This window comes from Bufo bufo, chromosome 6 (genome assembly GCF_905171765.1).
Source record: "Bufo bufo chromosome 6, aBufBuf1.1, whole genome shotgun sequence".
Lineage (NCBI taxonomy): Eukaryota > Metazoa > Chordata > Amphibia > Anura > Bufonidae > Bufo > Bufo bufo.
In genome coordinates, this window is record NC_053394.1 from 35612825 (window position 1) to 35636951 (window position 24127).

The 24127-nt window shown below is 46.9% G+C and overlaps 1 protein-coding gene across 2 annotated transcripts in view; it reads right to left on the reverse strand.

Annotated features, from left to right (window-relative positions):
• Positions 1 to 14096: 14096 nt before the first annotated feature.
• The window catches only part of HPS1 (HPS1 biogenesis of lysosomal organelles complex 3 subunit 1), a 59957-nt gene continuing 49926 nt past the window's right edge, over positions 14097 to 24127 (reverse strand). Inside the window, exons 18-19 of one of the 2 annotated variants that reach the window (XM_040437142.1) lie at positions 18736 to 18818; positions 14097 to 14937 (exon numbers count right to left, since the gene is read on the reverse strand). In XM_040437142.1, coding sequence (XP_040293076.1) covers positions 14775 to 14937; positions 18736 to 18818 — 246 coding nt within the window. In that variant the 3' untranslated portion in view covers positions 14097 to 14774. The remainder of the gene's footprint in view (positions 14938 to 18735; positions 18819 to 24127) is intronic. The other variant, XM_040437143.1, reaches the window with a different exon arrangement.

Here is a 24127-nt window from a genome sequence, read left to right on the forward strand (position 1 = left end):
GACACTGCAGCATGTAATCGCTCATGTGTGCCAGGCTGCCCAGAGGCAACGACAAGCTGTCCTCTGTGGGAGGTGTATCGTCTGTGTCCTCTGTATCCCCCCATCCACGCACCAGTGATGGCCATGAGCTGGTCTGGGTGCCACCCTGCTGTGAACACGTTTCCTCCTCCTGCATCTCCTCCTCATCCTCCAGAACTGTGCCTTGGCTAGACAATTGTGTACCCTGGGTTTGTGGGTGCAGGAACCCACCCTCGGAGCCACTTGGGAATGACTGGTCGGAAACCCTACGAAATGATCCCTCTTCCTCCTCCTGTGCCACATCCTCTTCCATCATCGTCATGAGCGTTTTTTTCAAGGAGGCATAGAAGTGGGATAGTAACTCTGAGAACGGCGTTATCGGCACTGGCCATGTTGGTGGAGTACTCGAAACCGCGCAACACGGCACACACGGCCCGCATGGAGGCCCAGTCATTGGTGGTGAAGTGGTGCTGTTCCGCCGAGCGACTCACCCGTGCGTGCTGCAGCTGAAACTCCACTATGGCCTGCTGCTGCTCGCACAGTCTCTCCAGCATGTGCAAGGTGGAGTTCCACCTTGTGGGCACATCGCATATGAGGCGGTGAGCGAGAAGGCCGAAGTTACGCTGCAGCGCTGACAGGCGAGCAGCAGCAGGGTGAGAACGCCGAAAGCGCGCACAGACGGCCCGCACTTTATGCAGCAGCTCTGACATATCGGGGTAATTTTTAAGGAATCTCTGCACCACCAAATTCAGCACATGCGCCAGGCAAGGGATGTGCGTCAAACTGGCTAGTCCCAGAGCTGCTACGATATTTCGCCCATTATCGCACACCACCAGGCCGGGCTTGAGGCTCACTGGCACCAACCACTCATCGGGCTGTTGTTCAAGGCCCGTCCACAGCTCCTGTGCGGTGTAGGGTTTGTCCCCCAAACAGATAAGTTTTAAAACTGCCTGCTGTCGTTTACCCCTGGCTGTGCTGAAGTTGGTGGTGAAGGTGTTACACTGACCGGATGAGGAGCTGGTAGAGGATGAGGAGGCAGAGTAGGAGGACGAAGCAACAGGAGGCAAACTGAAGCGCCCTGCAATCCTCTGTGGTAGAAGGACATGCGCCAAACTGCTATCCGCCTCAGGCCCAGCCACCACTGCATTTACCCAGTGTGCTGTTATGGAGATATAACGGCCCTGACCGTGCTTACTGGTCCACATATCCGTAGTCAGGTGCACCTTGCCACAGATGGCGTTGCGCAGTGCACACCTGATTTTGTCCCCTACTTGGTTGTGAAGGGAAGGGATGGCTCGCCTTGAAAAGTAGTGGCGGCTGGGCACGACGTACTGTGGGATAGCCACCGCCATAAGGCCTTTAAAACTATCCGTCTCCACCAGACGGAATGACAGCATTTTAAAGGCAAGTAATTTAGAAATGCTGGCATTCAGGGCTAGGGATCGTGGGTGGGTAGGGCGGTACTTCCTCTTCCTCTCCAGCATTTGGGATATGGAGAGCTGAACGCTTCCTTGGGATATTGTGGAGATGCTTGGTGACCCAGGTGTTGGTGTTGCTGGCAGATCCTCTGTTTGTGGGGTGCCAGGTGGCACTGTCACTCCAGAGGTGGATAAAGAGGCCGAGACTGCAGCAGAAGAGGAAGCAGGAGGAGACAGAGACCATTCTTGGTTTTTGAGGTGTCTACTCCACTGCAGCTCGTGCTTTGCACTTAAATGCCTGGTCATGCAGGTTGTGCTCAGGTTGAGAACGTTTATGCCTCGCTTCAGGCTCTGATTGCACAGCGTGCAAACCACTTGTGTCTTGTCGTCAGCACATTTTCTGAATAACTGCCACGCCAGGGAACTCCTTGGAGCTGGCTTTGGTGTGCTCGGTCCCTTGCTGCGGTGGGCAGTAGGTGGCTAACTGTCTAGAGGATGGCCGCTCCGCTTTTGCACCCTGCTCCCTCTTCTGCTGTGCTGGTGGCTCTGTGCGACCACCGCCTCTTCCTCCGAACTACATTGGTCACTCACATGACCTTGATTCATGTGTGACCTCATCGTCCTCCACATCATCTTCCACTCAGTCTTCATCCCTGACTTCCTTGTCGGTCTGCACACTTTTCGAAAGCCCCAGCAGTTGGCACCTGTGTTTCGTCATCATCCGAGACGTGCTGCGTTGGTCCTCCCATGTACTCATCTTGAAAAATAAGTGGTTGGGCATCGGTGCACTCAATCTCTTCCACTTCTGGGGCAGGGCTAGGTGGATGGCCCTGGGAAACCCTGCTAACAGAGTCATCAAAAAGCAGAAGAGACTTCTGCATGACTTGGGGCTCAGACTGCTTGGCTGATTTGCAAGGGGGCGAGGTTAAAGACTGATGGACATCGGCTGCCCGTGCCAACTGTGATCTTTCAGCAGGAGACTAGGTGGGAGACAATGTGAAGGAACTGGATCCACTGTCAGCCACCCAATCTACTATCGCCTGTACTTGTTCAGGCCTCACCATTCGTAGAGCAGCATTAGGCCCGACCAAATACCGCTGCAGGTTTTGTCGCCTATTCGTGCAGCCAGCCAGTAGCGCAGGGGCAACACATGAGGGGCCAAAATATAACACACAGTTCATCAGTTTACTCACGGTTAGCAGAAAGCCTCCCTGGGCTGGCAGCACAGTGTTGAGGTGGACAGCATGAAATCCTCCGGGGCACGCTCTGTGGTAGGGAAGCATCAGCCAAGATGGTGGTTGAGGTGCCCTTGATGTTAGGGGTGCTTAGGGTGCTTGTTGCGGCTGAGTCCCTTGATGGTTTTTGTCGTGACGCCAGTACCGTTTTAGGTTTGACTTGGAGCTGTGGGTAAGGTGTACCTTGTTCCTGTTGATGTGCTCAGTCCTATTCCTTGTCCTTTCCCTACAAGCTAAACATTGGGACAGGTAAACTCATCTGTCTCTCAGAAGTATGGTGTGGCTGCCAGAAGCTATAAAGTCCTCCACCATGCAGAAAGGTGTCTGTAGCCCTCAATAATGGCTGTTATCACCGATGATTCCTTAGGAAGCTTGTTTCTATTCCTTCTATTCCAGGGAGGCAAACTCTCTCTTACTGGTCAGGGATGCAAGCGTATAGTCCGGCCACAGAAGGAAAGCGCTCTTCTGCGCCTCACATCTTAGTATCACCTCATAGCGAAGTTGGTTTCACTCACTAATCTGTGTCATGGGGTCTTCACTCTACATTTTCTCCCACTAATCTAATCTGATCTGATCTACTCAGATCTGCTCTAATCTCTAACTCCTTCTCACTACTCTCATTACTACTCAACTATGATCTGCCTCACTAGGCCTGACCTAGGTATATATATAAGACCTAAGCTTTATCCCCATCTAGTGGTGGGATGTATCAATTACACCTAATCTGCCTGGTAATAGGGATTTTGCAGCTACATTAGTACAAAGTATCACAATACAACATAATGCAATTGTCAAGATAAAAAATCCTTTTAAGCAGTGCCCACACACACGTAGTGGGACGCTGCATACCCCCATGGTAAAATGTAAGTCACCCTCGACGTTGGTAATGTCTGAAGCTGTGGATCTCCAAGCCGTGTCCTGAAATACACCAAATACACACCTCCAAATATGCACATGTGAATATAGACATTGCAATGTATTATCATGACTCTTCAATAACCTCCTATAAATAAAGGGTTATGCACAAAAATACATTCTAGGCAAATACACTCACCTAAAGAATTATTAGGAACACCTGTTCTATTTCTCATTAATGAGATTATCTAGTCAACCAATCACATGGCAGTTGCTTCAATGCATTTAGGGGGGTGGTCCTGGTCAAGACAATCTCCTGAACTCCAAACTGAATGTCAGAATGGGAAAGAAAGGTGATTTAAGCAATTTTGAGCGTGGCATGGTTGTTGGTGCCAGACGGGCCGGTCTGAGTATTTCACAATCTGCTCAGTTACTGGGATTTTCACGCACAACCATTTCTAGGGTTTACAAAGAATGGTGTGAAAAGGGAAAAACATCCAGTATGCGGCAGTCCTGTGGGCAAAAATGCCTTGTGGATGCTAGAGGTCAGAGGAGAATGGGCCGACTGATTCAAGCTGATAGAAGAGCAACGTTGACTGAAATAACCACTCGTTACAACCGAGGTATGCAGCAAAGCATTTGTGAAGCCACAACACGCACAACCTTGAGGCGGATGGGCTACAACAGCAGAAGACCCCCACCGGGTACCACTCATCTCCACTACAAATAGGAAAAAGAGGCTACAATTTGCACGAGCTCACCAAAATTGGACTGTTGAAGACTGGAAAAATGTTGCCTGGTCTGAGGAGTCTCGATTTCTGTTGAGACATTCAAATGGTTGAGTCCGAATTTGGCGTAAACAGAATGAGAACATGTATCCATCCTCTGATGGCTACTTCCAGCAGGATAATGCACCATGTCACAAAGCTCGAATCATTTCAAATTGGTTTCTTGAACATGACAATGAGTTCACTGTACTAAAATGGCCCCCACAGTCACCAGATCTCAACCCAATAGAGCATCTTTGGGATGTGGTGGAACGGGAGCTTCGTGCCCTGGATGTGCATCCCTCAAATCTCCATCAACTGCAAGATGCTATCCTATCAATATGGGCCAACATTTCTATAGAATGCTATCAGCACCTTGTTGAATCAATGCCACGTAGAATTAAGGCAGTTCTGAAGGCAAAAGGGGGTCCAACACCATATTAGTATGGTGTTCCTAATAATTCTTTAGGCGAGTGTATATAAAATATATCACATACATTTTTCTTTATGGTAGATGTGTTACGGCCAAAAATGGTTATTAGAGAAAGATCTCACATAAGGGCAGTAAAGTCCATGATATGGTACGGAAGACAAAGTCCATACCTAAAATGGGGTATAAAAACATGTATAAAACTTTTTAAAGTGCAAACATATTTTTGTTGTAGAACGGTTAAGAACAGAAAAGTCTTTCTGGGTATTTTACTTTAAACGTTGCGTTAACGAAGTCCCTTGATAACCTGAAAATGGGGTAAAAAGGGGTTAAACATGATAAAACACAACTGTAGTGCAAAATTTTCTGGATTCAAGTGGAGTCCTGGATGGAGTCCTTGCAAGAACATAGAGAGGGGCTCAAAACAAAAACAAGAAGAGAAGTCCTCTCAAACAAATGGCAGCTCTTGCTCCATGTTAGTGGTTATTGAACGGCCTGCTTAGTTGTAGGGATCAGAACATGATGACACGTCTGTTGGGATTGGGCTTCCAGAATCCCAGGAATCAGGGGATGATCCTTCTGGTTGTCCCTCCATCACTCTCTGCTTGAATATTCAGAAAAAGACCGGCACTCACTGTTGGCAATTCAGTTGGCTTTATTCAAAGCATTCAAGGAAGCAACACGTGTTTCGGCTCAACACTGAGCCTTTGCTTGACAAAGGCTCAGTGTTGAGCCGAAACACGTGTTGCTTCCTTGAATGCTTTGAATAAAGCCAACTGAATTGCCAACAGTGAGTGCCGGTCTTTTTCTGAATATTGAAGCTGGTTCGTTCATACCTTAGACGCGAGCACCACGACGCCAGAGAGGAGTGCCGGCTGTTACTTTATGTTCACTCTCTGCTTGGGTGTAGATGGCAAGTTAAGTTCCTGCTTCACTTTCTCAAAGATAGGGGGCTGTTCTTTTTTTACTTTACAAGCCAGCCCAACTATAGGGTCACTCCTGGTCATAGGATTTGATTCTGCAGATGGATTTTTCAGTATTGACGAACCAGCAGGTTCCTCTCTATAGTGTGGGATAGCAAATCCTTGTTGTTGCTGTACAGCTAGCTGCTCGAAATAGCATAGCACAGTCCTCTGTAGCTGTAGTGAGGTTTTGTGGCTCGGGCCTTCTTCTCCCAACCCTTTCTCTTAGAGGTTTAGGCTTCAAATCAGGGTCTCTGGTGACAATGGCGGGTTGCCAAAGAATATTATTTCCTGCAAAACCGGTAGCATACTGATTCTGGGTTGTACTTGGTGGTATATATTTTGCATCAGGCCGCACGGGGGCGGTAGAAAGTTCCTTTTCTGGATCTTCCTCAGACTCAGAGTCCTGATCAAGCTCCTGCGTCTCTGTAGGTTGTCCTGGCCTACGGACTGCAGTGGCATAGGGTCCACGTGTACCCTCTGCAGGGGTGAACTCGACCACCTCATTCACATACAAACTGTGTAGCCAAGGGGGAAGATCTTTTCTCTTCACAGACCGGCGGTTCACATAGTAATCACGGTTAGTCGCCATGTCGCGGATAAATCCAAACCCCCGCTGCTTACAAAAGTCCAGCGCTCGGCCCAGTTTTCATACCGGTACCGGGAAATCTTTTACTGGTGTCTCCAGTAGTTTACAAGTCAGTCCCTCGTTATATTTTTTGCAGGCATGGGTACGCGGAAGTCGAGCCACGCTATGGCAGAAGCATCATTAATCAGACCGGACCTTTCGGCAACTTTTGGTGGCTGGTGTCGCGGGTGCATGCTGACCTGCACTGTTCTCTGCAGACTCTGGGCCGCGGTCCCCACTACGCTCCCTCCAGTGACGGTCCCACAACTCCTGCACACGAACCTGTAGCTCCGGAGTAATATTCGTGGGGGTCCAAGTCGGAGCGGCGACCGGGTCCTGTCCGGATTCGATTTCAGGTGCAGAGCTCTCTAGTTTTTCGGCCATGCTGCTCCGGCACTTTGCTTCTCTCTCTCTACAGCAATCAGCGTCTCTGCTTCTAACGTGCGCACGCACGTCGCGCTCTTCCTGAGTACTAGGCCCGCCTCCCAGGTCTGTTTGAATGACAGGAGCGGCGCAACCATTATCCACCACACGAGGGGCGGTCTCAGCGAGTCGGGCGTTTGGAACCACACTGGTCAGTACTCCAATTGGGCTTGGTGGTTTGGTGACACACCATAATGGAGCAGTCTTTTGGGTATCAAAATATTCATAGGGGACTGTATCTTTGTCATCCCATGCAATAGATGGACACATCGATATTCCACACATAGTTCCACCCATTATGTTTCTATGGTAGAACTCTTCATAGGGCACAGGAGGCGGTGCTGCGTTGCATACAGGGTTGGCCTCTCAAAAACAACACAGCAAAGGTAGGAAGGGCTTTGACCAGATAATTTTGCATAAATGGGCGGCACAATATTTTCCCGCTCTTCAGGGGGTGTCGCTAACTTGTCCACAGTGATGGCGCAGTATTATTTTTCAAGCAAAAGCTCCGGCAGCCATCTTAAGTGCATATAAACAGTCTATTCACTGACAGAAAGCAGTTTTAGTGACACACAAAATGTTGGATTTTCTCACTTTTAACACAGCGATTTTTATGCTGGGGACTAGTATAGCACCTCCATATACTTTTCAAGAAATTTAAATAGTTCTGTAGCCCAAAACAGCGCACAATAAGCAAACGTCTCTCAATCAAGTAAAGAGGCTTATTCACATGCGACAGTCTCTCAAATACGGTGCAAGGGTTAATATCCTGTTCGTGACGCCAATAAAAGATATGCAGCCAGCCAGTAGCGCAGCGGCAACACGTGAGGTGCACGGTGGACCGATGAGGGGCCAAATAATAACACACAGTTCATCAGTTTACTCACAGTTAGCAGATAGCCTCCCTGGGCTGGCAGCACAGTGTTGAGGTGGACAGCACAAAATCCTCCGGGGCACGCTCTGTGGTAGGGAAGCATCAGCCAAGATGGTGGTTGAGGTGCCCTTGATGTTAGGGGTGCTTAGGGTGCTTGTTGTGGCTGAGTCCCTTGATGGTTTTTGTCGTGACGCCAGTACCGTTAATGGTGGTACAACCAATAGTGGTAATAATGAGGTAGACAGTGGTGAAATGCAACTCACAACTTTTACTGTGGATGACTTTGGCTGGTAGCAGTACAAAATACAGTCTCTTGATGTTTTTAGAGTTGGTCTACAAATCCACTGTTTCTAGGCTTTTTAGGTTTGACTTGGAGCTGTGGGTAAGGTGTACCTTGTTCCTGTTGATGTGCTGGGTCCTATTCCTTGTCCTTTCCCTACAAGCTGAACATTGGGACAGGTAAACTCATCTGTCTCTCAGAAGTATGGTGTGGCTGCCAGAAGCTATAAATCCTCCACCATGCAAAGGTGTCTGTGGCCCTCAATAATGGCTCTTATCACCGATGATTCCTTAGGAAGCTTGTTTCTATTCCAGGGAGGCAAACTCTTCTCCTACTGGTCAGGGATGCAAGTCTATAGTCCGGCCACAGAAGGAAAACGCTCTTCTGCACCTCACCTTTTAGTATTACCTCATAGCGAAGTTGGTTCCACTCACTCATCTGTGTCATGGGGTCTTCACTCTACATTTTCTCCCACTAATCTAATCTGATCTGATCTACTCAGATCTGCTCTAATCTCTAACTCCTTCTCACTACTACTCAACTATGATCTGCCTCACTAGGCCTGACCTAGGTATATATATAAGACCTAAGCTTTATCCCCATCTAGTGGTGGGATGTATAAATTACACCTAATCTGCCTGGTGATAGGGATTTTGCAGCTACATTAGTACAAAGTACCACAATACAACATAATGCAATTGTCAAGATAAAAAGTGCCTTTAAGCAGTGCCCACACACACTTAGTGGGACGCTGCACTCGCACCTGAGGAAGGGGTTTCACTTGTGCGTGTAGCTGGCACAGATCGACCACGTCCTCTCCCTGAAACAGGACCTCCACCAGCAGCACCACGACCTGGGCCACGTCCCTCATTTGACGCTCTCCTCATATTTTTTAAAATTTAGGATCTTGCCCTAAATGGGTGTTTAATTAATAGTAGAATAGAACGACAGTATGTAAAGGGTGCATCTCACACGGCCTGAACCAGACTAATCCTCAATAAAAGATTTTTTTGCCCAAAATGGCTGTATTTCAAATGCCTAATTCAAACCCCTGTATGTATAGGGGGGATCTCACACGCCCTGAACCAGTGTAGGCCTGAAGTAAATATACAGTCAGGTCCATAAATATTAGGACATTGACACAATTCTAACATTTTTGGCTCTATACACCACCACAATGGATTTGAAATGAAACTAACAATATGTGCTTTATCTGCAGACTGTCAGCTTTAATTTGAGGGTATTTACATCCAAATCAGGTGAACAGTGTAGGAATTACAACAGTCAGCATATGTGCCTCCCACTTGTTAAGGGGCCAAAAGTAATGGGACAATTGGCTTCTCAGCTGTTCCATGGCCCGGTGTGTGTTATTCCCTCATTATCCCAATTACAATGAGCAGATAAAAGTTCAGAGTTCATTTCCAGTGTGCTATTTGCATTTGGAATCTGTTGTTGTCAATTGTCAAGATGAGATCCAAAGAGCTGTCACGATCAGTGAAGCAAGCCATCATTAGTCTGAAAAAACACAGCAAACCCATCAGAGAGATAGCAAAAACATTAGGCGTGGCCAAAACAACTGTTTGGAACATTCTTAAAAAGAAGGAACGCATCGGTGAGCTCAGCAACACCAAAAGACCCGGAAGACCACGGAAAACAACTGTGGTGGATGACCGAAGAATTCTTTTCCTGGTGAAGAAAACACCCTTCACAACAGTTGACCAGATCAAGAACACTCTCCAGGAGGTAGGTGTATGTGTGTCAAAGTCAACAATCAAGAGAAGACTTCACCAGAGTGAATACAGAGGGTTCACCACAAGATGTAAACCATTGGTGAGCCTCAAAAACAGGAAGGTCAGATTAGAGTTTGCCAAACAACATCTAAAAAAGCCTTCACAGTTCTGGAACAACATCCTATGGACAGATGAGACCAAGATCAACTTGTACCAGAGTAATGGGAAGAGAAGAGTATGGAGAAGGAAAGGAACTGCTCATGATCCTAAGCATACCACCTCATCATTGAAGCATGGTGGTGGTAGTGTCATGGCGTGGGCATGTATGGCTGCCAATGGAACTGGTTCTCTTGTATTTATTGATGATGTGACTGCTGACAAAAGCAGCAGGATGAATTCTGAAGTGTTTCGGGCAATATATTATCTGCTCATATTCAGCCAAATGCTTCAGAACACATTGGATGGTGCTTCACAGTGCAGATGGACAATGACCCAAAGCATACTGCAAAAGCAACCAAAGAGTTTTTTAAGCGAAAGAAGTGGAATGTTATGCAATGGCCAAGTCAATCACCGGACCTGAATCCGATTGAGCATGCATTTCACTTGCTGAAGACAAAACTGAAGGGAAAATGCCCCAAGAACAAGCAGGAACTGAAGACAGTTGCAGTAGAGGCCTGGCAGAGCATCACCAGGGATGAAACCCAGCGTCTGGTGATGTCTATGCGTTCCAGACTTCAGGCTGTAATTGACTGCAAAGGATTTGCAACCAAGTATTAAAAAGCAAAAGTTTGATGTATGATTATTATTCTGTCCCATTACTTTTGGTCCCTTAACAAGTGGGAGGCACATATGCAAACTGTTGTAATTCCTGCACCGTTCACCTGATTTGGATATAAATACCCTCAAATTAAAGCTGACAGTCTGCAGGTAAAGCACATCTTGTTCGTCTCATTTCAAATCCATTGTGGTGGTGTATAGAGCCAAAAATGTTAGTATTGTGTCGATGTCCCAATATTTATGGACCTGACTGTATCTTTGCACAAAAAGGCTGTATTTCAAATGCCTGTTTCCAACCCCTGTATGTAGAGGGGGGATCACACAGGGCCTGAACCAGTGTAGGCCTGAACTCAATATTGGTGCACCAAATGGCGGTATTTAAAATGTCTGAATCTAACCCAAATGTATTAAGGGTGTATCTCACAATGACATCTGCATCAAAGGCTGCCAACTAAATTTTTTGTGCCCAAACGAGTGTTTGTTTAAAAACTGAATTTGACAGCAGTATATAAGCCTGTAATTTCACACGTGCTGATGCTGCAAGGCCTGAAAATTGTGTTTTTTGTCAAAAGAGTGTGTTTTTCAAACCCCAGAAAATGGGTTTATTTCTACCTTAAATTGCACACTGACTAATCCAGATGTTGTAGTTTGCCCCAAAAAAATGTTGATTTGCAATGGTCCCAAAAGCTCAGATGTAGTGCTGGTGCACTGAGCTTGCATAAAATGGACGCCTCCGCCACCTAACAGAATTCTAAAAGTTAGTATTTTTTGGTCAATGAGCTCAGGGCAGGGTAAAACGGTTGTGCCCTGCACCCACACAACTATTTCTCTGTAGATCGCCGAGTTAGATTCTCTCCTATTCTCTCCCTGAAATCACCAGTCCAGCTGCAACCTCTCCCTACACTGATCAGAGCAGAGTGACGTGCAGCGCTACGTGACCCAAGCTTATATAGAGGCTGGGTCACATGCTGCACTGGCCAATCACAGCCATGCCAATAGTAGCCACGGCTGTGATGGTCTCTTGGGGCAAGTAGTATGACGCTTGTTGATTGGCTGCTCTGCAGCCTTTCAAAAAGCGCCAAGAAAGCGCCGAACACCGAACTTTTACGGAAATGTTCGGGTTCGGGGTCCCATAATCCTAAAGTTCGGTACGAACCTGAACTTTACAGTTCAGGTTCGCTCAACCCTAATCACCAACTGTCTTAAAAGCAAAACATTTTTAATTTTGAAAATGGCTTTTTTTCCAAACGTTCAGCAAATTTGGGATTTTTTTAATGAATGAAGGTAAAACATATCAACCGAAAGTTTACCACTAACATGAAGTATGTGTCAATTTTTTTTTTAATGGCTTGGAAGTAAAAGCATTCCAAAGGTATTACCACATAAAGTGACACGTCAGATTTGGAAAATTAGGCCGTGTCCGTAAGGGGTTAAAACTATATAATCAGTGGGTCTATGTCAGTGTTGGGCCACTGCAAGACTTACTTGTAAATTTAAGTGCAATATGGTGAATGCATCTCAGATCTGTAAAGTCTATGATATTAGAAGGCAAACCACAGTAAATGTTTAACCCTTTATTATTTCATGTGACAGATTTCTATGTACATTGTCCAAAATTCTATGCAATTCCACAGATATAAAATAATATTCCCACTTTAAAGGGGTTCTCCAGGAAACAAATATTGATGGCCCGATGCTCATCAATATCAGACTGGTGGGGTCCGACACACCTGCCGATCTGCTGTTTCAGGCTGCACAGCGGAAAACTATATTGTAAACATAGGTGAAGGCAGACAGCGCCATATACTGTGTTGTGACCGTTCTGGGGTACTGCAGCTCAGCTCCCATTCAAGTGAACAGGAGGGGGAACTACACATTGTACAGAGCCTTCTGCTTACATCCGTACTCTGGTCATTTCCAGCACTGCAGCCGCCCAAAACAGCTGATCACTGGAGGTACTGGGAGTCGGACCCCCACCGATCTGAAATTATGACCAATCCTGAGGATAAGCTATCAATATCTGTAACCCAGAGAACCCCTTTAGGGTACTTTCACACTTGCATTTTTCTTTTCCGGTATTGAGTTCCGTCCTAGGGGCTCTATAAGGCCTCTTTCACACTTGCGTTGTCCGGATGCAGCGTGTACTCCACTTGCCGGAATTACACTGCCAGATGACACCGGAAAGACGGATCAGGCATTTCAATGCATTTTTCAGACTGATCAGGATCCTGATCAGTCTTACAAATGCCATCAGTTGGCATACGTTTTGCCGGATCCAGCAGGCAGTTCCAGCGACGGAACTATTTGCTGGATCGCTCTGCCGCAAGTGTGACTTAGGGTACTTTCACACTAGCATTTTCCTTTTCCGGTCCTAGGGGCTCAAATCCGGAAAAGAACTGATCAGTTTTATCCTAATGCATTCTGAATGGAGAGTAAGTCTACTTTCACACTAGCGTTGTTTAAATCAGGCGTTCAATTCCGACACCGGAACTGCCCGCCGGATCCGGAAAAACGTGTGAAAACAGATTACATTTGAATCCTGATCAGGATTTTGATCACAATGAAAAAATGAATTGGAAAAAAACGGATCCGCCATTTATGGGCTTTAACTTTTTTTTCACATTTTTCGAGTTTAACATGCAAAAGCCGGATCCGGTTTGACTGAACACGATTAGCTTAAGGCTGGATCCGGATCAAGCCTTTCAATGGGCATTAATTCCGGATCCGGCCTTGCGGCAAGTGTTCCGGATTTCTGGCCGGAGCAAAAAGCGCAGCATGCTGCGGTATTTTCTCCGGCCAAAAAACGTTCCGTTCCGGAACTGAAGACATCCTGATGCATCCTGAACGGATTTCTCTCCATTCAGAATGCATTAGGATAATCCTGATCAGGATTCTTCCGGCATAGAGCCCCGACGACGGAACTCTATGCCGGAAGACAAGAACGCAAGTGTGAAAGAGCCCTAACGGAAAAGAACTGATCAGTTTTATCCTAATGCATTCTGAATGGAGAGTAATCCGTTCAGGATGCATCAGGATGTCTTCAGTTCAGTCTTTTTGACTGATCAGGACGGAGATAATACCGCAGCATGCTATGGTTTTATCTCCGGCTAAAAAAGACTCGCCTGAACGCCATAGGAATACCGAAAAAAAGGTGAAAAAAATAAATGCCGGATCCGTTTTTCCAGATGACACCGGAAAGACGGATCCGGCATTTCAATGCATTTTTCAGACTGATCAGGATCCTTTGCATACGTTTTGCCGGATCCAGCAGGCAGTTCCAGCGACGGAACTACTTGTCGGATCACACTGCCGCAAGTGTGAAAGTAGCCTTAATCATTCATTGGTAATTGCGACGCCGTCATCAGTATTCTAAACTTGAAAAACCCCTTTAATATGCAGTAAATGTCGCATCTATCTACCTAATAAATAATACTTTTGTGTATATGAGACATGGCCCCAGGAGGACATCGATTACCGGGGACGTTTGGTTCATGCACCGATTTCCCCTTCTGTCCATCTACATTTAATTTTTAAGGGTTTGTTTGAGATTAGAAAAAAAGGTTTGCTTCATTTTCCATATACAGCGCTACCCTTCTTCATGGGCTGTATCTGGTATTGCACCTCAGCTCCATTTACATGAATACTGCAATACCAGACATGACCCATGAAGAAGGGTGGCGCTGTTGTTTTTTTTTTTTAAACCTCACACAAACCCTTTAACTGCACCAATTAAACACCAATCTCTGCATCTCTGCCCTGGCCGACCAGCTTTCTTTGGGCTTATTTTCTCTGCTTTCTCCTAAGAGCTATGACGCGTCAGTGCGGTACAGAGTGGACGCGTCAGTGCGGTACAGAGTGGACGCGTCAGTGCGGTACAGAGTGGACGTGTCAGTGCGGTACAGAGTGGACGCGTCAGTGCGGTACAGAGTGGACGCGTCAGTGCGGTACAGAGTGGACGCGTCAGTGCGGTACAGAGTGGACGCGTCAGTGCGGTACAGAGTGGACGCGTCAGTGCGGTACAGAGTGGACGCGTCAGTGCGGTACAGAGTGGACGCGTCAGTGCGGTACACAGAGGACGCGTCAGTGCGGTACACAGAGGACGCGTCAGTGCGGTACAGAGTGGACGCGTCAGTGCGGTACAGAGTGGACGCGTCAGTGCGGTACAGAGTGGACGCGTCAGTGCGGTACAGAGTGGACGCGTCAGTGCGGTACAGAGTGGACGCGTCAGTGCGGTACAGAGTGGACGCGTCAGTGCGGTACAGAGTGGACGCGTCAGTGCGGTACAGAGTGGACGCGTCAGTGCGGTACAGAGTGGACGCGTGCAGGGGATGGAGTCAGGACGATGGCCGGTGAGGCGGTCCCTCCCCGGCTGCGGATTCACAGGAGTGGTATACGCGAAGGCTCCCACAGCTTACGAGCCAGGTCCCGGCACTGCTGGATGATGAACTCCGGCGGGATAATGCCCAGGTGCAGGGTCAGCAGCTCATAGCACTTCACCACCTCCGTCTGGTGATGGTTAATGTAATATCGAAGTAATTTCCTAGAGGGAAAATAAAAATATTTTTAGTAAATTTGGCACAAACCTGTCAAATTCCAAAATATAGTACAGGACAATCTCTTTCTAATAAAGCTAGAACCAGCCCTGTACGGTGTACCTCACATGGGTCCAGAGATCTCCACATTCATTGCTCCAATTCTTCTACGAGATTTATTTCCAGCTGGCAGCTCAGGGGTGTGTCCCTTCTGCTGCAGTTCTCCCTATCACAGCTCGGAGGAAGGGAGTGTCCGTCCTGCCAAGGCTCTCTCCTTATCACAGCTTAAAGGGTGTGTTCCTTCAGCTGCAGCTCTCTCCCTATCACAGCTCAGGAGGTGTGCCCTTTCTGCTGCAGCTCTCTCCCTATCACAGCTCAGGAGGTGTGTCCCTTCTGCTGCAGTTCTCCCCATGACAGCTCGGAGGAAGGGAGTGTCCGTCCTGCCAAGGCTCTCTCCTCATCACAGCTCAGGAGGTGTGCCCTTTCTGCTGCAGCTCTCTTCGTATCACAGCTCAGGAGGTGTGCCCTTTCTGCTGCAGCTCTCTTCGTATCACAGCTCAGGAGGTGTGCCCTTTCTGCTGCAGCTCTCTTCGTATCACAGCTCAGGAGGTGTGCCCTTTCTGCTGCTGCTCTCTTCGTATCACAGCTCAGGAGGTGTGCCCTTTCTGCTGCAGCTCTCTTCGTATCACAGCACAGAGGCATGTCCTTTCTGCTATAGCTCTCGCCGTATCACAGCTCAGGGGCCATGTCCTTTCTGCCGCAGCACTCTCCCTATCATACCCTGTGCCTAAGTGGGTTACCCGCTTTATATGTCATGAAGACCTTGGAAAATGGTCAGCCCAATCCTTACTTCTCCTCGACATTTACTATCAGGGGGATGTCGGGACGCCCCCATACACATTAGATAGCAGCCAGATATCATGTAGAAAACGTTCAATACCCCATATTAGAGAAAATGCCGTTAATTGAACGCGCGCCTCTTATTCTAGATGGTCTCGTGTATACGCGGGAATACCGGGATGTTCTCCCTTTAGTAAGTGAAGCGAGATAACGAAAAGCTCTTTGCATCTAATTAACATTTAAACCAATTGCTGGTAGAGAGGCGATAATGTGAGATCTCAGCGGAGCACTTCACAAAGACAACAGCGGTGGAGACAGGTGAATAATAAGACATCTATAGGCCTTAAAGTGGAAGAAATCCCAAAATCATCCTCTTGCATGTCGTAGACACAAGTCGGTGGGGGGGGGTCACCTGAGGTCCGTAAGTTTCCAAAGGCGGAGGACTCTGGATCCAGTGGCACAGGATCCGCACTGCACCTCTACTGCAACCCGCTGAGCAAAGACTCGCTGGCCACGTTAAAGGGGTATTCCAGTTGTTACAAGTTATCCCCTATCCACAGGATAAGGGGTAACGATAGATTGGTGGGGGTCCTATCCCTGGGACCCCCACAAGAACGAGGAACCAATACCCCTCGAAGCCCCTCCAAAATGAACGGAGTGGTGGGGCGAGCATGCACACTGCTGCTCCGTTTATCTCTATAGTCGCGTAGGACACTTAGCAATTTCTGGACCTCCTATAGAGAGGAATGGAATGGCAGTGCACGCCCAACCTGGTGCTCCACTCATTTCAGGGGGCTCTGTAGGGGTCCCCAGCAGTAGGACCCCCACCAATCTAATAGTTATCCTCTATCTTGTCTTGTAACAGTCGGAATACTCCTTTAAGCTAGACATACACACTAGACAAAGGTTGGCCGAACCCGCTGATTTCAGCATATACCGTGTCGGGGCCTCCCAACTTTCCCCTGACCACAAATGTTAGAGGAGACCAGGATCGCGCAGTTGCAGTTCAGCAAGTCCAATCCTTTGGTCCAGGGGTATTTGGCAGCTACTGTCTCCGCTCTCCCCATTCAAGAGACATATGTGTTTAGCCGAGTTTTCATGCGTATCGGAGGGTCGGGAGACATAGCGGTCACCGAATGAGCGTTCAGAAGACAGCTATGTAATATGTATGGCCGGTGTTAGTCAGTTATGACTATGCTGTGCCTTTGCTCTGTTATTTCTACTAGAAATTTCTGAATGAATTAGCAGCAGCTTGCAGTAAAGGTACAGAAGGGTGTTACCAGTCAGGGGGGGTTGTCCCTGCCCAGTCTGACACCAGCAGCACTGATTGGACAGAGTCAGACACACCCACTACTGGTAACACCCAGCAGTACCTTTACTGCAGACTGCTGGCAATTTATTTGTAAACTTCTAGCAGGAATAATAGAGGAATGGCACAGCATAGATTCATGAGAATAGATGCCCCAGAATTGCTATTACATGGGGGATGCAAGAAGTTACTAAAGCTGACATGTCAGGGGAGGGGACAGGTCTATTCATACAGGAATTGGCTGGTGGTCTAAGCTTGTGGACTCCATTTCTCATATACTTTGCATTTCACATTCTGGCCACGACCCTTGCTTGCTGTCAGTGACCAGCAACATTCTTGTTCAGATCCAGAGGCTGAAACTTGGACGGATCTAGTGTAATGCTTCTCACATCTGAGGAATCCTGTGTGAGCTATACACATCAGCAGCACAAACCTCTCCCCTGTCCTGATAGTTTGCTACAATGTATCAGCGCAGGCAAGGCCTCTTTCACACGTCAGTGTTTGATCAGTGATTTCCATCAGTGATTGTCAGCCAAAACCAGATGCCAGTCAAAACACAGAACAGGAGCAGATCTTTCCCTTATAATTCGTTTTTGCTCATAATCACTGATGTGAGAACTGGGCCCAACAATGCGTCAGTGCAGGGAAATGTATCAGAGCTCATTGTACTGACTGGATACAATTGAAGCAAACTCTCAGCTGTGAGGAGTATTAGCTCAGGACAGGTTTTCAGTCTTTGGATGGAAAAAAGAATGTTCCTATTCATTGAAAGCAAGCAGGGATCTTGGAAAAGTGAGGGATTAGATCACAATGTATATAAGAAAGTTGCAGAACTTTTCATTATACTATGAGTCAAGGGGTTGTGCCAAGATTTAAACTTATAAATGTCTGATCATGGAGTCTAACCGCTGGGACCCCTATCAGTCATGAGAATGGGGGTCTGTACGAATGCGGCAGCACATGTGTCCTTCTGCCCACTCGCCTATATTGGTCAGTCCCATAGACTTTCAATGGAGCGACAGTGCACATGCTTGACCACCAGCTCCACTCAAACAGGGACACGGGCCGCCAATTCTCATGATCAGTGGAGATTGCAGCAGTCAGAATCAGATGTATCAGGCACGTATCCACTATGCTATGGATCGGGTATAAGCTGTGCACAGACTTGACTTGCGGGGCACTGACCATGTCATTCCACCCAGAAGTGGAGGCTTCCAGGTAGAATGATGTGGTCGGCGCCTGCGCAGTCTGAATCTGCTCTGCTTGTCAAGAATACAAAGCTAGACATGATGTCTAGCACTGTCAAGGGGGATGGGGGTTTATTGTGAGCACTAAGAGGGTAGCTGTAGTGGTGCTCGAAGCCCTGCAGCCAGCCCCTTGGTGCTCCAAATGGCTCATCTGCATACGGATAAAAGTACAAATAACAATAGCTATAAAATAAAGAAATATGTTGTTTTAATCAGAATGATCAACCCTACTAGGCAATATGCCTGGTTTAATGGGATTGATCATGCTGACAGAGGCTCTTTAAGGGATTAAGCTTTATTTATGTAAAATTAGACAAAATTAAAACAACCCCTTTGATTTTATTCAGAATATATATATATATATATATATATATATATATATATATATATATATAAAATCATACCATTACCTATAATATTCTCCTGCTAGCATTCCTATCGGAGCAGAGTCGTCTCCAAGCACCGGTACATCAATGGCTTCCAGTTTATCCCCCTGTTATAAGGCCACAAATACATGTGAGATATATACAGTATAGAATCAGCCTGCCAGCGGCGATCGTTCGCTGGCAGGCTGGAGATGTGTTTTTTTTAACCCCTAACAGGTATATTAGACGCTGTTTTGATAACAGCGTCTAATATACCTGCTACCTGGTCCTCTGGTGGTCCCCTTTGTTTGGATCGACCACCAGAGGACACAGGTAGCTCAGTAAAGTAGCACCAAGCACCACTACACTACACTACACCCCCCCCGTCACTTATTAACCCCTTATTAGCCCCTGATCACCCCCCTGTCATTGATTACCCCCCTGTCATTGATTCCCCCCCTGTCATTGATCACCCCCCTGTAAAGCTCCATTCAGACGTCCGCATGATTTTTACGGATCCACTGATAGATGGATCGGATCCGCAAAACGCATCCGGACGTCTAAATGAAGCCTTACAGGGGCGTGATCAATGACTGTGGTGATCACCCCATATAGACTCCCTGATCACCCCCTGTCATTGATTACCCCCCTGTAAAGCTCCATTCAGACGTCCGCATGATTTTTACGGATCCACTGATAGATGGATCGGATCCGCAAAACGCATCCGGACGTCTGAATGAAGCCTTACAGGGGCGTGATCAATGACTGTGGTTATCACCCCATATAGACTCCCTGATCACCCCCCTGTCATTGATTACCCCCCTGTAAAGCTCCATTCAGATGTCCGCATGATTTTTACGGATGCACTGATAGATGGATCGGATCCGCAAAACGCATACGGACGTCTGAATGAAGCCTTACACGGGCGTGATCAATGACTGTGGTTATCACCCCATATAGACTCCCTGACCACCCCCCTGTCATTGATCAACCCCCTGTCATTGATCCCCCCCCCTGTCATTGATCACCCCCCTGTCATTGATCACCCCCCTGTAAGGCTCCATTCAGACATTTTTTTGGCCCAAGTTAGCGGAATTATTATTATTTTTTTCTTACAAAGTCTCATATTCCACTAACTTGTGTCAAAAAATAAAATCTCACATGAACTCACCATACCCCTCACGGAAACCAAATGCGTAAAATTTTTTCGACATTTATATTCCAGACTTCTTCTCACGCTTTAGGGCCCCTAGAATGCCAGGGCAGTATAAATACCCCACATGTGACCCCATTTCGGAAAGAAGACACCCCCAGGTATTCCGTGAGGGGCATATTGAGTCCATGAAAGACTGAAATTTTTGTCCCAAGTTAGCGGAACGGGAGACTTTGTGAGAAAAAAATTAAAAATATAAATTTCCGCTAACTTGTGCCAAAAAAATTTTTTTTCTATGAACTCGCCATGCCCCTCATTGAATACCTTGGGGTGTCTTCTTTCCAAAATGGGGTCACATGTGGGGTATTTATACTGCCCTGGCATTCTAGGGGCCCCAAAGCGTGAGAAGAAGTCTGGTATCCAAATGTCTAAAAATGCCCTCCTAAAAGGAATTTGGGCACCTTTGCGCATCTAGGCTGCAAAAAAGTGTCACACATCTGGTATCGCCGTACTCAGGAGAAGTTGGGGAATGTGTTTTGGGGTGTCATTTTACATATACCCATGCTGGGTGAGAGAAATATCTTGGTCAAATGCCAACTTTGTATAAAAAAATGGGAAAAGTTGTCTTTTGCAAAGATATTTCTCTCACCCAGCAAGGGTATATGTAAAATGACACCCCAAAACACATTCCCCAACGTCTCCTGAATACGGCGATACCACATGTGTGACACTTTTTTGCAGCCTAGGTGGGCAAAGGGGCCCATATTCCAAAGAGCACCTTTAGGATTTCACAGGTCATTTACCTACTTACCACACATTAGGGCCCCTGGAAAATGCCAGGGCAGTATAACTACCCCACAAGTGACCCCATTTTGGAAAGAAGACACCCCAAGGTATTCCGTGAGGGGCATGGCGAGTTCCTAGAATTTTTTATTTTTTGTCACAAGTTAGTGGAAAATGATGATTTTTTTTTTTTTTTTTTTTTTCATACAAAGTCTCATATTCCACTAACTTGTGACAAAAAATAAAAAGTTCCATGAACTCACTATGCCCATCAGCGAATACCTTGGGGTCTCTTCTTTCCAAAATGGGGTCACTTGTGGGGTAGTTATACTGCCCTGGCATTCTAGGGGCCCAAATGTGTGGTAAGGAGTTTGAAATCAAATTCTGTAAAAAATGACCTGTGAAATCCGAAAGGTGCTCTTTTGTATATGGGCCCCTTTGCCCACCTAGGCTGCAAAAAAGTGTCACACATCTGGTATCTCCGTAATCGGGAGAAGTTGGGGAATGTGTTTTGGGTTGTCATTTTACATATACCCATGCTGGGTGAGAGAAATATCTTGGCAAAAGACAACTTTTCCCATTTTTTTATACAAAGTTGGCATTTGACCAAGATATTTCTCTCACCCAGCATGGGTATATGTAAAAAGACACCCCAAAACACATTCCTCAACTTCTCCTGAGTACGGAGATACCAGATGTGTGACACTTTTTTGCAGCCTAGGTGGGCAAAGGGGCCCACATTCCAAAGAGCACCTTTCGGATTTCACAGGTCATTTACCTACTTACCACACATTTGGGCCCCTAGAATGCCAGGCAGTATAACTACCCCACAAGTGACCCCATTTTGGAAAGAAGAGACCCCAAGGTATTCGCTGATGGGCATAGTGAGTTCATGGAAGTTTTTATTTTTTGTCAGAAGTTTGTGGAATATGAGACTTTGTATGAAAAAAAAAAAAAAAAAAAATCATCATTTTCCACTAACTTGTGACAAAAAATAAAAAATTCTAGGAACTTGCCATGCCCCTCACGGAATACCTTGGGGTGTCTTCTTTCCAAAATGGGGTCACTTGTGGGGTAGTTATACTGCCCTGGCATTCTAGGGGCCCAAATGTGTGGTAAGGAGTTTGAAATCAAATTCTGTAAAAAATGACCTATGAAATCCGAAAGGTGCTCTTTGGAATATGGGCCCCTTTGCCCACCTAGGCTGCAAAAAAGTGTCACACATCTGGTATTGCCGTACTCAGGAGAAGGTGGGGAATGTGTTTTGGGGTGTCATTTTACATATACCCATGCTGGGTGAGAGAAATATCTTGGCAAAAGACAACTTTTCCCATTTTTTTATACAAAGTTGGCATTTGACCAAGATATTTATCTCACCCAGCATGGGTATATGTAAAAAGACACCCCAAAACACATTCCTCAACTTCTCCTGAATACAGAGATACCAGATGTGTGAGATTGTAGAACCTCAGGAAACATGACAGGTGCTCAGAAAGTCAGAGCTGCTTCAAAAAGTGGAAATTCACATTTTTGTACCATAGTTTGTAAACGCTATAACTTTTACCCAAACCATTTTTTTTTTACCCAAACATTTTTTTTTTTATCAAAGACATGTAGAACTATAAATTTAGAGCAAAATTTCTATATGGATCTCGTTTTTTTTTGCAAAATTTTGCAACTGAAAGTGAAAAATGTCATTTTTTTGCAAAAAAATCGTTAAATTTTGATTAATAACAAAAATTAAGGGACAGACACCTGAGGCCCCTGTGCAAGAACAGTACATGGACCCTTTGCTCTCCACCTGTAGTTGCAACGGTGGCGTTGCCATCACACCTAGAGGCTCTGCTCTCTCTGCAACTACCACGCCCCCTGCACTTTGATCGACATGACCAGGTGTGATGAAGTTATCACTTTTGTGGCCCTGGCAATCAAAGTGGAGAGGGCACGGCAGTTGTAGAGAGAGCAGAACCTCTAGGTGCAACGGTAACGCCCCCAATGCTCCTAGAAACTTATTTGCATATATTTGCATATATCGGTCTCCCTCTCACTAAACTCTCCCCCCTTCAGTCTGTCCTAAATGCTGCAGCCAGGCTCATCTATCCATCCAACCGCTACACTGTGACTACTAGTCTGTGCCAGTCACTTCACCTGTTCCCCATCCACCACAGAATACAGTTCAAACTTCTCACCCTCACCCACAAAGCTCTCCACAATGCTGCACCTCCATACATCTCCTCCCTCATCTCCATCTACCACCCTACTCGTGCTCTCCACAGTGCTGCACCTCCATACATCTCCGCCCTCATCTCCATCTACCACCCTACTCGTGCTCTCCACAATGCTGCACCTCCATATATCTCCTCCCTCATCTCCATCTACCACCCTACTCGTGCTCTGCACAGTGCTACACCTCCATATATCTCCTCCCTCATCTCCATCTACCACCCTACTCGTGCTCTGCACAGTGCTACACCTCCATACATCTCCTCCCTCATCTCCATCTACCACCCTACTCGTGCTCTCCACAGTGCTGCACCTCCATACATCTCCTCCCTCATCTCCATCTACCACCCTACTCCTGCTCTCCACAGTGCTGCACCTCCATACATCTCCTCCATACATCTCCATCTACCACCCTACTCCTGCTCTCCACAGTGCTGCACCTCCATACATCTCCTCCTTCATCTCCATCTACCACCTTACTCCTGCTCTCCACAGTGCTGCACCTCCATACATCTCCTCCCTCATCTCCATCTACCACCCTACTCGTGCTCTCCACAGTGCTGCACCTCCATACATCTCCTCCTTCATCTCCATCTACCACCTTACTCGTGCTCTCCACAGTGCTGCACCTCCATATATCTCCTCCCTCATCTCCATCTACCACCTTACTCGTGCTCTCCACAGTGCTGCACCTCCATACATCTCCTCCCTCATATCCATCTACCACCTTACTCGTGCTCTCCACAGTGCTGCACCTCCATATATCTCCTCCCTCATCTCCATCTACCACCTTACTCGTGCTCTCCACAGTGCTGCACCTCCATATATCTCCTCCCTCATCTCCATCTACCCCCCTACTCGTGCTCTCCACAGTGCTGCACCTCCATACATCTCCATCTACCACCTTACTCGTGCTCTCCACAGTGCTGCACCTCCATACATCTCCTCCCTCATCTCCATCTACCACCCTACTCGTGCTCTCCACAGTGCTGCACCTCCATACATCTCCTCCCTCATCTCCATCTACCACCCTACTCGTGCTCTCCGTTCTGTTAGCGACCTAAGATTAATAACCTCCATAATTCGTACCTCTCACTCCCGTCTTCAAGACTTTTCTCGAGCTGCACCTACTCTCTGGAATACTCTTCCCCGGAATACTAGGTCAATTCACAACTTCTCCACTTTCAAACATGCCTTAAAAACACATCTTTTCAGGCAGGCTTATCAAGCTACCTAAACTGACTGTTCCCCGACTAAACCTTCCCCCACCAACTCCTC